This window comes from Sapajus apella, unplaced genomic scaffold, assembly GCF_009761245.1.
Source record: "Sapajus apella isolate SASKATOON/1434 unplaced genomic scaffold, GSC_monkey_1.0 scaffold46, whole genome shotgun sequence".
In the NCBI taxonomy this organism is placed as follows: Eukaryota; Metazoa; Chordata; class Mammalia; order Primates; family Cebidae; genus Sapajus; species Sapajus apella.
This window is the reverse complement of record NW_022436986.1, coordinates 7,640,257-7,655,669: the sequence shown is the minus strand read 5'-3', so window position 1 is coordinate 7,655,669 and position 15,413 is coordinate 7,640,257. Positions and strand designations below refer to the sequence as shown.

Below are 15,413 nucleotides of genomic sequence, written 5' to 3'. Positions count from 1 at the left end.
AACACTGTTTGTCTTTTCTTGAGCCAAGGTCTTTATATACCATCCATCTCCCTTTGAAACCCTTCTGTTCCCTTCAAGTCACCTGTTTTCTTTCCTTCTTTGAAAAAAGGATTCCTTGGGAACAGTAGTTGGGGGTAGTGGGACGAGGAGTTGGTTAACGGGTACAAAAATACAGTCAGATGGAAGGAATGAGATCTCGCTGGCACAGTAGTGACAACAGTTAACAGTAATTTACCACATATTTCAAAATAAATGGAAGAATATATTTGGAATGTTCCTAACACAAGGTATTTGAGGTGATGGATATCCCAGTTACCCAGATTTGATCATTATACATCGTATGCTTGTATCAAAATATCACACATACCCCCAAAAGTGTATAACTTCAATATATCCATAAAATGTTTTTTTTTTTTTTAAAGACATTCCTTAGGAAAATTCCTAATGAGAGATCAACATTTCATGATCACTTTGGTACTACTTTTCCTGCAACTTCATCCAGAGCATTTGCATTTTAGTCTTCATCTTTCACTATAGAAAGAATGCCTGGATCCATTCAAAATACTGGCATGTCCTCATTTTATTTCTCTTCACTTTATTGCATGGTGCAGATGTTGTGTTTTTAAAAGATTGAAGCTTTGTGACAACCCTGTGGGCAGCAAGCTGACTGAACCATTTTGTTCAATAGCTCATGCTCATTTTGTGTCTGTGTCAACGCTTTTTAAAAAACCATAAAGTGCTTTTAAATTAAGGTAAATACATTGGTTTTTAAAAAATACATAATGCTATTGTACACTTAATAGACGACAGAATAATATAAACATAACTTTTTATATGCCCTGGTAAACCCAAAAGTTGTGTGCCTAGCTTTATGGTGATATTCACTGTTGCAATGGTCTGGAACCAAACCTACACTATCTCTGAGATGTGCCTGTCATTTTGAATTAGAAAGAAGCTTCTCAATCAGTTTCCTAAATGTGAGCATTGTCTGTATCTTAGCAGATTTTTTTAAAGTTGGAAAACCAATGAGAGGCTGGGAGAGGCATGTGTGTATGTTGGGAGGAAAGGAAGAGGGGCTAGGAAAGGCAGCATTAAGTCATGGGACTGAAGTCCATCTAGGGCCAGAGAGGGCAGAATAGGAAGAGGGAGGTCCTTGAAGTCTGTGATAGCTTCCTTCTCCTTGGGAGGCTTCCTGAATATTGTTAGGGGGTTCATTTCATGCACCATATGGGAACCTCCAGACCTGATGATTCATCATAAATCTTTCTGGGCCTGTTTTAAGTCCTTGAAGATAATGGAAATCCTTATCTCTGAGGTGTGGCCATGCAATGGAATACTACACAGCAATAAAAAGGAATTAATTATTGATACATTCTACAACATGGATGAATCTCAAAATAGTGCTAGGTGAAAGATACCAGAAAAACATTACGATGCAATTACTATGGAATCCTGGAAAAGGCAAACTAATACAGAATGACAGAAGATCACCAGTTGTCTGGGGACAAGGGGAAGGCAGGGCAGGAGGGAAAGTAGTGTGCCAAAACTGATCAAATTGTACACTTGATGTGTCATTTATTGTATGCCTATCATGCTTCAATAAAACTGTGAAAGAGAAGACAAAAAAGAAAAATTAACCACTTTATCAAATTCAACTCTATTTAAGGGATTTCCTAGGTGAGCAGGTGGCCAGACCTCCATCTATTTGAGGAACTAAAACATAATCAGAAATATATATAAAAAAAAACTGTATTAACCAAAACTCTTCTCCAGGAAGATAGGTGGTTGAGAAGCCAGTTAGTGAAAATAAGATTCCCAAGAGGCGTGTTCCAGCAGTAACAGAGGCCCAACATAAAGGGTGGGTGTGATAATCGGCAGGGTTTTTTAAATTTCTGATTAGGAGATGCGACTTTGGAGTTAGACTTGAGTTTCTTGGAATGAGGGAGAAGAGCCTGCTTGATTCTACCAGTGTTCTTCATTCTGTTCCTCCCTTGAGCAGCACTTAGCGTCTGCCCCCAATATGCTGAGAGCAAATGCTTGAAGAAGATTGGTTTGAAGGTATGCCAATTTATCATTAGTCTGCTTGGCCCCAGTTCCAAGCCCAATGTTGAAAGTAGAGCCAGCTGTTGTTCTTCTAGGGGAAATTCTCTCCCTGACACCCAGAAGAACTATGGCCAATCCTATTTGCGAAAGGAAAGAGTGTTTTGAAATCATTTTTGTAGCAAAAGTATTTACAATACGTGGAGGATAATTGCAATTCACAAGGTTGGGACAAAAGGAACCCAGATGGTGAAGTCTGGAAAACCTGACACAGTTTTTCAGAGAGAAGAAGAGGTGGGGGAAAGGTAAACAGAGGGAAGTCCACTTACCAGAAACAGGGCCACTGCCGTGCCCAGGATGAAGCCAGCAATCACGTCCGAGCAATGGTTCCGATACTCGGAGACCCGGTTGAGGCCTGTCAGGAAAGCCGTGCAGAGAGTCCCGAGGCACAGCACTGGCTTGGCCAGTCGACTGCTCTTCGTCTTGATTGTGCTTGTGATGTACATCTGGAATAGGGCAGAGGCCAGGGAGTGACCAGGCAACCTCCTTGTACTGATGTGTACACACGCATGCATGTACACATGTATGTACACCAGCATATATGCAAGCAGGGGCCCGCGTCAAAGCAAACACACTCACTTCCTTGAATAACTCCGCTAAGCTATTTAGTAAAGCGTTTAGGTAGGAAACGAGTGCAGCGAGAACAATGAGCGGATGTACATTCATCGGTCTTTTGTAATCTAGCGGACATGGGAACAAGTTGCTAGTGACACAAAGCATGAGCATTAATGATTAGATACAGGACATGCAGTTTTTATGTGACAAATGTAAGAATCATTTGGGGTATAAGAAATCCACATGAGAGTCTGAGATACCAAGTAAACCTTCTGGGGGAATGAAGCTTTGTGTCACACCTACAGGCAATTAATACCAAAGTGTTGACTGATTAGTTGCTGGGCTGAATTAGAACCTCCCAACAACTGCATCACATAAATAGGTTTCAGCTGTGCTAGTAAATGGACTCCCTCATTCCTCAGGACAGCTGTGATCGGCTTTATTCTTTCATTTACTCCGTTTCTTAAAATATTAAACTTTTCTATGTGTGCCACAATATGCAAAAGGTCGAGACCTGAACTAAGCAAAAGATGATGCACTTTATGACACTTGAGATGTAAGCAGCTGTCATTAGTTTGTTGTGGGGAGCTGGGTAAGACTTTTACGTTTTACAGGCTCAATTAGCAAATGTGTCCCAGGCGGTCTAGAATCAGAGGAAGCTGTTCCTTTTTCAAATAAGTCAACACTTTTTTAGATAACCTTTGGTAATGGTTACAAATTACCACTAGAGGGCAACATTGACCTATTATTTCTTAACAAACGTGCTCTGTGAGTTTAGCAATCCTAAAAAGTAACATGCTGTGCTTCAAGCCTGTAATCCCAGGAATTTGGGAGGCCAAGGGGGGCGGATCCCCTGAGGTTGGTAGTTTGAGACCAGCCTGACCAACATGGAGAAACCTCGTCTCTTCTAAAAATACAAAATTAGCCGGGCATGGTGGCACATCCCTGTAATCCCAGCTACTTGGGAGGCTGAGGCAGGAGAATCACATCATCCGGGAGGCAGAGATGGCTGTGAGCCGAGATCGCGCCATTCCACTCCATCCTGGGCAACAAGTGAAACTCCATCTCACAAAAAATAATAATAATCTGATACTTATATTCTATAGTATGTTTGTATGACCTAAGAACATACAAGTTTAAATAGATGCATTTTACAGTATTACAATAGAAATTCTTAATAACCTAGAATGATGCCTCAACACTGGTGAGAATACCAGAAAGTAGGAATCTCTTTCATGTAACAGATTCACTAGAAAACTGTGGTTACATCAAAGTTACCTAAATTACAGCATATTATTACACTATTTTCTGACTCTGGTAAGTGTTACTTAAAATCTATATATATTTAGTTGTTTATGCTAGTTTCCAATTATATCTTTTATAAATCTTTCCTATAAGATTACAAACTATTAAAAGCATGAGCCAAAAAAAAAAAGAAAAAAGAAAAAAATAAAGCATGAGCCTATGGTTAGTTGGTATTCTTCGTAGTATTAATTAGTGCTTAGGAAATCCTTGTTGAGTAGTTTCTAAAAGCATTTGACATGTAATAGAGGCTCAGAAGATTTATGCAATTGAAATCTTGTATCAGGGCTTATCTGACAATAGCCTGTGAGGCATGATTTGAATTGGGTAACACCTGAATCCTTGAAAACATGCTATATAGTAGCATTTATTCTGTGTGAGCCGATAATATTTACTTCTTTCTTCCCCAAAGAACTTCATGCTTCATTTGTTGAGACAGTAGTTTGTTATAAGTAACGGAATAATTTTTATAATGGCACTATAAAAATTATTTTCACACAGCAACGACTTGAGTCTGATAAAAAAATACAGGAAAAGGCACAAGAGTACATTGTTTAGGGTCTAGATAATTAGGTCAAATCAACATTCTGAAAATTAGAAAATATGTTGAATACCTCAGAGGACTTTCTTTGTTTAAAAAATAAAAAAAATTACATAGAGGTTTTTTGGTTTTGTTTTAGGTAAAGCAAAGACATTTAACAAAGCTATAAACTGTTTGTAAACTGAGGCTTCTGTGTTATTTGCATCCATGTTTCTTTAATGTGGGGGCAGCTGAAATCATTTTTGTCACATATTCATTAAAGAGTAGATCCAAAAGAAATAACTAGAAAGACTCGTATTCAGTAGTTGTTGGTTGGCAAAATAAACCTATACATGGGACACAAAGGCACTATCTGCTCCTAGTTGTTTTAAATAAGTAGACCAGACTCAGTCACAAGAATGTGTGTTAATGATTAGGTTCAGAACATGCAGTTTTTATGCAACAAATTAAAGAATCATTTGAGGCATAAGAAACTCCTGAGAGTTTTCACCTTTTTTCCACCTTAGGGGCGATGGCACAGACCCCTTTTCTTCCCCCAGAGGCAGAATGTGCCTCCTACAATTACACTCAGTGACAGGAAGGGTAGCATCTCCTTGGGTGGGGGTGAGCTGAGGGCACACTCGGAATGTTTGGGAAAAATGGACAGTTTGAAAGCAATCTTCCCTGTGTCTTTTCCCTTCTCCACTTTCCATTGAGAATCACCAGACTAGTCATATTCTGAATATAAAATAAGTTGAAGTAAGGAAAGGAGGTGTTTTTGGCCAAAAGTTGCTCTACCACTGGTAAATGTACCTGATGTCCACCAGCAGTATCTTATCAGCCTTTGGAGCCTTTGAGCTGATCCCTGTCTACATTCTGGGTCCTAAGGATGCATAGGCTAGACAAGAGGGAAATGAGGTTATTTACAAAGTGAATACAGTTAAAAAGTTGGAAAATAAGACACCATTGTTCTTTAAGATGTGGGACATACTTTGGTTTTTCTGTTACTAGAACAAAAAAAAATAAATCATACCCCAGTGGGGCAGTCAATGGCTGTGCAATCTGGGGGACAATGAGAAACAAACTTTGGGTGTTCAGGTTCTTCTGGGATCATCCTGTCTCCTAGCAAAGTGATGGAGAAAAGCGTCAGAGCAAAGGAAAGCTGTGTATTCATCCTTCTGCATGTTGCATGCTTGTAAATTTCTAGGCAGGTGTGAGAAGATGTACTGTTCTGAAACCAACCAAAACTTTGACAAAGAGTACTGTTGTGGGTGGTGAGGAAATCTCAGGCATGGTACCGGGAGTCTGGGTCTCTGCTCTAGTTGTATGATCTTAGCTGTTGTCCGGGCCCCAGCTTTGATATCTGTAAAATGGGAGGATGTAATTAGGTGATTATCAAAATATTCCAGAACTAATATCTTCTGGCGGATCAGGAGATTGAAATTGGGGTAGAAGTGTCGGCGAACTATTATATCAATAGCATGGTATAGAGAAATACGCCATACATAACTTTAAAAGTCACTATAAGTGACAATGAAAGAATGGAGACAGAGGGCAGGGAGACACATACCCCACCAAAAACTGGACTTAAGAGCGACAAGACTCACACACTCACCGTGGCATATAAGGCGGAGTAAATGCTCAGAGCAGCGTGTTTGGAGGGAAATGATCTCCGAGCCTTTTCTATCACTTCCAGGTCCCCAGTACAAATGTTCCCATTGTTTATAAACTGGTGGTGCGCTTGGCAGTCTGTACTGGTGTAGTTGGGCTTGCACACAGTCAGGAAGTATGGTGTTAAATGCCCAGTGACCACTTGTCCGGCATTTACAAAAATGTCAGTAGCAAAAAGTCCAAATGCAAACACCCCTATAAGAAGATTTAAAATAATTAGGAATGGTAACATACTCCATCGATTGCATTTTTCTCCTAAGAGAAAACAGCGGTGAGAGTCCATGATGAACTATTAGAAAGAACCTAAGTACTCCCCAAGTATCTTTCTAGGGAGTCATGCCCGCTTCCCAAATCACCATTTCTTCCTAATTGATGCAGACATTGTACTGTTAGCATTTTATGGTTTTGTATGAGTAGTTTAGAAAAAGCACAGTCTAACTAAAAGAATTTGAATATTGGAGTCATACAGACCTGTGCTCCGGTCTCATCACTGGTGACTCATTTACAGTATAAATTTCTTATCTTCTTTGAGCCTTGGTTGCCTCAGCTGCATAATGGAGGAGGGGGTAGTTTGGGGAAAATGGAATGAGATATATGCCAAATACCCGCTATGGTGTCTGAGTAATTAATCAACATCAGTTCTCTCTCCTTCTGTACAAAATACGTTCTCCTTGATTTTACTTGGAAATGCACATCCTCCTGGGAGGAGTTATTCACAACATCATGGCAGGTGAGAGTAAAGGAGGATCTTATGGAATTGCTTGTTTAAAAAAAGAAGCATTCTAGAAACCTGGATTGAATTGGAGTTTCATTTGATGTCAGAAACAGAAAATAAGAATAAAGGAAAAGGGTTAAAAACAAACGTTGACCATTAGTTTCCTATTGCTGCTGTAACAAATTACCACAAACTGGCTTACAGCACCACAAATGTATCCTATTCAGACTTCTGTATTCTGGAATTCAGAAGCCTACAATAGATTCCGCTAAGCTAAACTCAAAGTGTTCGCAGGGCTGTGTTCTTTCTGAGTGATCGGGGTATAATCCCACCTTTACTTTCCCATATATTCTAGAAGTTTCCTTCATTCCTTATCTTATGGTTCCCTCCCAGCAGTTCACACCATTCCAACTTCTGCCTTCACTGTCATGTCTCCTCTGACTCTGACCCTCCTGCCTGTCTCTTATAAGGACCCTTGCGATTATATCTGCATAATCCAGGATAGTCTCCCTTTCACGACCTCAACCACACCTGCATTCCGTTTTGCCATGTACGGTAACATTCAGTTTCCAGGGACGTGACCATCTTATGGTGGGCAAGAGTATGTTATTCTGACTTTGTTGTTTGTTGGCAAACCCTGTGAGTAAGCTATACTTCCTGGATTTTATCTGTTCTCTGGTAAATTTCATAGGATTAGCCCCAACAAGCTTGAACATACATTATTTCAAGGCCTGTATATGACATCTATGCACTGAGAAAGGCTGTGTAGAGCTATAAGTGGCTTGAAGAGATGAAGATGTTTTATATGCAATCGAAGGTAGAAGTTGACAAGTGTGAGAGGCAGCATTAACCCTTGTAAATGTCAAGGGTCTGCTATAGTTTCAATTAAATGTCTACCCAATTTTGACTTCCATATTCAATGTTCTGAATCTTCAAATGTGCTGACTTCAGCACCCCAAAGTTAATCCATTGTAGCAGAAGTGAAGAGAAGTTTGGCTAAAAACTTTCATCTGGCTTTCACTTTTATCTGTATTGATTGCTATAATTTTCCTTTTTGTGGCTTTGCCAGAATGTGCTTTATCACAACGAGAGCTAGCTCTTTTAATAGCTTCCACTGGCTCATACTTATTGAGTCTGACCTCTGAGAGCAGGCATTCATTGATCATCGGAGGCAGTTTTCACCCTCATGAGTTGGAAGTCTGAATGGTTGGCAGTTTTCTACATCTTCAGGCAAGATTCTCAAAGACCAGTTTGCTGGGTCTTTCAAGGGGCAATACATCTGTCCAGATATAATTTTTCCAGGAAACGAGGGTAATTTATGATCTGAAAAAGGAAAAGTGGCAGCATCTCCCTTTGGCATTTTGTCAGAAGTGTTTTCAATTAGGATGGGTTTTGTTCTTTCTGTGGCTGAGGATTTCTACGCTTTTGGGTCAGTGCCAGCTCCATGGTCACAGTGATCATCTGATGGCCAGCTCTCCATGCCACTGTCCTGTATGCCAAGGCTGAAAGTGGATTTCTTGTCTTTGCCTTCTGTGAATTGTGTCTGTTTCTCCTGTTGGCTTCAGGAGCATCTGCTGTCCAAGAACTTCCTTCTGGTTTGTTTGATCCAGCTTCAGAAGGTACCACATCTGCTCGGAGAACCCACCTGTCTGGTGCAGGCCACACCAACAAAGCTCACTGGAACTTTTTCTGGTGACTCACAGACCACGTCAGATCATACAGAGCTTTTCTAAAGGAATTCAAGCCATCTCTGTTACTTAACCCTGAGCTCTTTGTGTGTATTTTTACAAGCCTCATAAGCTAAACACAGCTACTTTTGCCCTCAGAGTCAGACGAAACACCATTTGATCTCTAGTATTGCAGGGTATGATCTGAAGATGTTTTAAAAATGTATCTCCTTGGCTTGGTGTCTAAAATTCTTCAGGTGAGATCATATTTTTAACAGATATATTTCATTTCTGTAACCCCGCACCCCTCAGAGATGGTTCCATTTATCTTAAGGCTCTGCGCAGTCTTTGATGTTTCTTACTTCAGAGAAGCTGATTATGTTTCTGAATGGATTTTCCAATTTACAGCACACACAAACGTCCAAAAGTGAAGCACTTTTGATTTGCTAGAGCTGTATGCTTGTTGTGATTGGTGTGGCTGTGTTCAGAATTCTGAATATGTTTGGTTTGGAAGATCAAGAGCTATAACCCGGAGGGTGAGATGGTGTTGTGAAATTTCTGAAATCAACTGCAGAGCAGTGGAGGAAGGCGGATGTGGGTGTCACAGGAGGAGCTGGCGCCCTGCCTGGTCCGATTACAGGAGTAAAGAGGCACTTCCAGCCTCCCTCATGCTGGTGTCAAGCCTCAGGGGCTGGGAAATACAAATCTCCAGAAGGGTTTTTTTTGGAAATGTGGATGAAGGGCATCCTGTCCCTGCTGGGGTGTAGACTGGGAGCCCTACAAACCTCTTAGAGAAGTTTCACATCCAGGTCGGTACCACAGCACAGGGTAACTGCGTTAGCAATGGCCAAGGATGGGTCAAATTAGTTGAGAAGAGGCTTGGAAGAAGGATACAAAAATTGGCATCTGCTGCTGATGGCCATGATCAGGTCCCAGTAACATGGATGTCTAAGGAAACCTGAGCTCTTTGTGGCCAAAAGAATGTAACTGATACACACTGGGCTATGCGAAGGATGAAGAGAGAGGATGATGAAGGTGTTAAAGTCTCTCTCCTTTTTTCTCAGGGTTTTACCTGGATCCCATCTGATCTTATGTGGGATATCTCTGGGCAAATTAGGATCTTTGATGCTTAGTAGTTTAGCACGTGGAGTGAAATTCTGTGACCCTGTTACTGCTATGGACTCAGTGCAGGACTTCAGCCCTTTACTTCACCAAGAATGTAGTAGAAACAGTGATGGAACCAGGAAATATGTATGATGGGGATCTTGGAAGCCACCAATAATTTGTCTACTGGCAAACAATGGTAGGGCTTACCCCAGGATCCCTTCAGAATTGATAAAAATACAGAATCAGATACTCTACTATGCTGTCCACATAGTAGAGTTTCATCAGGAAGCCTAGATCCATGCAACAGAGTAACAATTAGCAGGGGTTGGTGGGGCCAGCAAAGGAAGGGCCATATGCCTTTTAAGCACAAAAAGTCTGGGACCTTGGGTAGAGCCTCAAAACTGAACGCCAAATGTTGCATACTAGATTATAAATGTGTCATTTTTCAGTCAAAAAGGCCCTTTGCTGACAGCCTCTGATGGATTATCTCTCAATTGTCCACTAAAATATATGTGATGATAGTGAAAAAAGATGGAAAATTTACCAACAACTGATGTCACACTGAAGGGAGGATGAGTGAGAGGTGTCCACTGTCAATAACCTTCATATGGAGTATGTTGAATCTCTCTTACACACACTTGCATGTATGCCCGCGTGCACACACACACACACACACACACTTGCACCTCATGGAAAACTCAAGCTTCTCCTCAGAAGACAGACTACAGAGACTGCAGGAGAAAACCTAGGGAAAGGTTTTCTTTCTGTCGTACTATCTGGGCCCCTGACTCTAAGATCCAGGATTTAGACTCCCTAGAAAACAAGGCATCTGTCTCTCCACTGGATCAGTTCTCTCTGAATTTGCCTAAGGCTCTCCTCTTTTGTTTTTTTCTAAACATTTAGAGAGAGACTTCTGGACAGGAACTAGGCAGGAGGTGGCAGGGGCACAGGCATGGGCACTTCGCGTTCTAAGAAGACTAGAGCCACGTGTTCCAGACAGCATGGCTGCTGCTGCTATGGCGGCGTGGTGTGCACTCTATCTTTAGGGTATCCGTGAGCCACACAGTGCGGACAGCGAGGCTAGTTCCTTGGAGCTGAGGAGCTCTAGTAGGATGACCGCTAACTAGGGACTGGGCGTGGGGCTGCCTACATCTTCTTTCAAGCTGTAGCTCTGAAAAGTTGGCCAAGAGCAAGTCACACTTCTGTTGGTGAACACTGAGTGTGTATAGGTCTTACCCCAGTTAAGAATAAATAGGGAGAAATCATCACAGGTCACATGGGATCTTGGAAAAATCTCCTATTTTAGACTAGTATGGTACCATTATTTTCTTTCATATCCCTTGTTTCAGTAGGAAGTTTACACTTGCCTAGATTATTCAATAATGTCCATCTCTCACATTAGAATTGTTGAATATGCAAGCTTTATTACAGCAAGGAACACATTTGTTTTTGCTCATCCATTGTATTCCCAGCACCTAGTATCAAAGAGCTAGACAACTAGAAAATAAGTGATCATTGAAAACTGGGATTTTGTAAGTGTCTCATGAATTGGGAAACTGTAAATTGTAATTCACAAATCAAAACATTCTTCTAATGCAGCAAAAAAAAAAAACACAAAAAAAAAACAAACAAAAAAAAACCACCTTTGAGTGTCAAGATCTATGCTATACACAACAAATGCTTTTTATTGGAGATGTTTGTGAAGGACAAGAAATTGAAGTCATGATGAACTTGGGAAGTACTGATGGGTACATGTTTTTTGAGACATACATATTTTAGAAATGTTCCTATTTCTGATGCTGAGAAATTGCAGTGGTTGTTAGTTTCAGTATTGACACATGAGTACATGAAAATTCCTGTACATTTTCATGTGGGGAAACTAACACAAAACTTTAAAAAAGGGAAGAATAGTGAAAAAGACAAAATCAATTTATCTGGATTATGTTAGCAACAACTCTGCAACTATGTTGAAAGGGGAGGGAAGGGATGCTCTCATCCTAGCAGGCCAAAGCCACTCTGTGGGCAGCTGCTTAGTCTGAACTGCAGCTTGTGCCGCCCCCTTCCAACTTTCCTTAACATTCATTCTCAATCTCCTATCAAAAAACTTGGCTGAGTATGGTGGCTCACACCTGTAATCCCAGAACTTTGAGAGGCCGAGGCAGGTGGGTCACCTGAGGTCCGGAGTTTAAGACCAACCTGACCAATATGGTGAAACCATGTTTCTACTAAATATATAAAATTAACCAGGTGGTGTGGCACATGCCTGTAATCTCAGCTACTCAGGAGGCTGAGAAAGGGGAATCGGTAAACCTGGGAGGCCGGGGTTGCAGTGAGCCAAGACTGTGCACTGCACTCCAGCCTGAGCAACAAGAGTGAACTCCTTCTCAAAACAAAAAACTGTTAAACTAGGGCCAGGCACAGTGGCTTGTGCCTGTAATCCCAGCATTTTGCGAGGCCCGAGTGGGTGGATCACTTAAGGCCAGGAGTTCAAGACCGGCCTGGCCAAAATAGTGAAACCCTGTCTTTACTAAAAATATAAAAATTAGCTGGTGGTGGTGGGCGACTGTAATCCCAGCTACTCGGGAGGCTGAGGTAGGAGAATCACTTCAACCTGGGAGGTGGAAGTTGCAGTGAGTCGAGATTGTGCCACTGCACTCCAGCCTGGGCAACAGCAAGACTGTTTCAAAAAACAACCAAAAATCTGTTAAAAGAGGACTGTTCTTTTGTTTCTTTATGGTAAAATGATGTCACGAAAGAGCGATAGTATGTTGTGTGTATTGACGATACTTGAACATTTTCTCATTTTCAAAATCTAACCAGCTTTGTACATCTCTTCATGGTAGCTCTTCTACCACGATTTCCGCAAAATGAGAAAATGTGCCCTGCCATCAGCTTCTGGCCTCGGTTTTGGTCGAAAAAAATAATGAAAAATCTTATCTCACGCAGATATGTACAAGCAAATGGCAGGGGTTTACCAGTGCCATTTTCGACAGTGTGAAGGGAATACCTAACGAATGTGGTATATGTCCCCAACCACATTCTGTTTCAACCACCAGCTCTTATTCTAGATCACATCTTTCATCAAATCACCATTAGAAATGGAACACAGGATTAAAGAAACATACAGTTCACGTTTGCTTTTTCTTTTGCCACATTAGGATCCCCAGTAGACAACCTCAATCTAATTCCATTTTGCCAAGGTACCTCAATTCAACTACTGAAGACCATTCCTTCAGGAAATGACAGTTTCTTTAGGGAAAGGAAAAGTGGTAAAAATGCTTTCTCAGTAACATGACTGGAAATTTCCTATGAAGATAATTTATCTGAGGCTACCATGTTCATCCCATTTCTTTATAAAGATGTACTGAGCTGATGAGATGTTTAACTATGACTGCTGTGGACACCAGGTAATAATCATTAATAGTAGCTAATATGCTGTGCTTAGTACATACAGGGTATTGTTCTAAGTGCTTTGCGATATTAGTTCACCTAATGCTCACCACAGCTTTGAGGCAGATCTCCACATTTTACAGATGAGGAAATTGAGATACAGAGAAGTCGATTAATTTGATGAAGATCACACAGCTAGTAAGTAGAGGAGCTTGGGTTAGAAAACAAACAGTAAGGATCCAGACAGTCCATACTCTGAATCATAATTCTCTAAGCTTATTTTTCCATGTATTAACATACATATGGATAAGCATCAGACCATAAAGATATTTTAGCTTGTGCTTGGGAGCACGTGCATGCGCGCGCGTGCGCGCGCGCGCGCGCACACACACACACACACACACACACACACACACACAGCACTGAGAAGAGGCCAGGATTTTATAGCATGTCTCATGAAATGTATTGTACTTGCCACAATAGAATAAGAATTCTTCAATTTTGTAGTCTGTTTTCCAAAAAGAAGATGATGGAATATCTATGACATGTCATCATTTGAATGAGGCACTTTTCTCATCACTTTAGCAATAAATCTGAGTTTTTTCTAGTATAATACAAACACAATTGGTGCAAATTGATCCATATGTCTTACATATTGTGCTTCAAAAATAAGTTTCTGACAAAACCTAATACATCAGTTCCTTGGATAGTACATGTCAAGTGTTTACAGAGCAATGCTGCAGTCTCCTTCTCCTATAGATATTGCACAAACACCAAAGGCTGACAACAGCCTGCTTGTCTTGATCAGATCATTGAAATCATACAAATAGATTTTATTTAAATGAATTAATCTGAACCTAGTTACTTTGTCTGTTAAAATGAATTATAAGTTGCCCTTATATCACAGGGCAATTATTCAAATCACAAAAAACAGTTGTATGTAATCCCAGCACTTTGGGAGGCCGAGGCGGGTGGATCACGAGGTCAAGAGATCGAGACCATCCTGGTCAACATGGTGAAACCCCGTCTCTACTGAAAATACAAAAAATTAGCTGGGCATGGTGGTGTGTGCCTGTAATCCCAACTACTCAGGAGGCTGAGGCAGGAGAATTGCCTGAACCCAGGAGGCGGAGGTTGCGGTGAGCCGAGATCGCGCCATTGCACTCCAGCCTGGGTAACAAGAGCGAAACTCTGTCTCAAAACCAAAACCAAAACCAAAACAAAACAAAAAAACAGTTGTAGAAACACTGTCCATTGTGAGCCCTTTATTGACATTGCTGTTATACCTGAGGAAAGTAGATGTAACAGAGGGAGGTGGTTATAAATTGATTGTAAAATTATTTTTAAAATGAAGGAAAGAGATAAGAAACCTATAATTCTAACAACCTAAAACAAATATGACTCAGTTATTCTTCCTTTTCATTAATAAAGCACTTTTTACAATGCAATAACCTAGAAGTTTTATTAAAAAAAAATACCCTGTATATTTGTCATTGTAATTAGTCAACATGATAAGTGAAGATGAGGGATAATTAGTTACTAAAGATGACGAGTAATCAACTAGAAAGCCCATCAAATATTTTTATAAATAAAAAACAAATACATCTTCCCTAAAGCACAAAATTAGTAGACTTCTTAACAGGATTTTATTTCAAGAATGTCCTCTTTACTCCTTTGACAGGACAATTCCCCAGTGCTTTATCTCACAAATATAAGCCTTCTCTCCTGCCACCTGGCCTCTGCATACCTTCTCAGTCCCTCTGGGCAGTCTAATTCCAAATGCTGCTTAACAGAGAGGAAAACCAAAAAGTTTGTCAGAGGCCATGGTAAATTTAAAGCGGAATGGAACATGTGGATACAAGTAAGTCTAGAAAATGAGCCCTGGATACAAACTAAATGTGGAGAAAAAAATGTCGCTACCAAGAAATACCAAGTGATATTTAAATACAGGAGAATCGAGGCCTGTGTTTTTGATATCACCTGTATTTTTAGAGGGCTTCCAGAATTTATCAAATACTGCTTTTGTGATTCCATGTTTATAAGTTTCTAAAGCTGAAGCTGATGATCTGAATCTACTCCCATTCCTACCACATGATCAGCATGAAGCCCCCATAGGCAGCTGCCAGCCCTGTTGGTGATTTACAGATATACTAGATCTGGTGCTGTTGCTCTCTGCTTGATGCACTTCCTCAACACTTTCATTATGTTCTAATGTAATAAATTCTTTCAGAGTAATAGCAACACTCTGGAAGGCTGAGGCTGGAGGATCCCTTAAGCCCAGGAGTTCAAGACCAGCCTCAGCAACCAACATAGGGAGACCCTGTCTCTACAAATAATAACAATTTAAAGTTAACTGGGCTTGGTGGTGTGTGCCTGTGTTCCTGAC

At 40.7% G+C, this 15,413-nt stretch overlaps 1 protein-coding gene across 1 annotated transcript in view; it reads right to left on the bottom strand.

The window, feature by feature from the left end:
• Positions 1 to 15,413, bottom strand: part of PLPPR1 (phospholipid phosphatase related 1) — a 301,254-nt gene that overhangs the window by 8,936 nt on the left and 276,905 nt on the right. Inside the window, exons 5-6 of the mRNA XM_032240206.1 lie at positions 6,093 to 6,343; positions 2,370 to 2,546 (exon numbers count right to left, since the gene is read on the bottom strand). Coding sequence (XP_032096097.1) covers positions 2,370 to 2,546; positions 6,093 to 6,343 — 428 coding nt within the window. The remainder of the gene's footprint in view (positions 1 to 2,369; positions 2,547 to 6,092; positions 6,344 to 15,413) is intronic.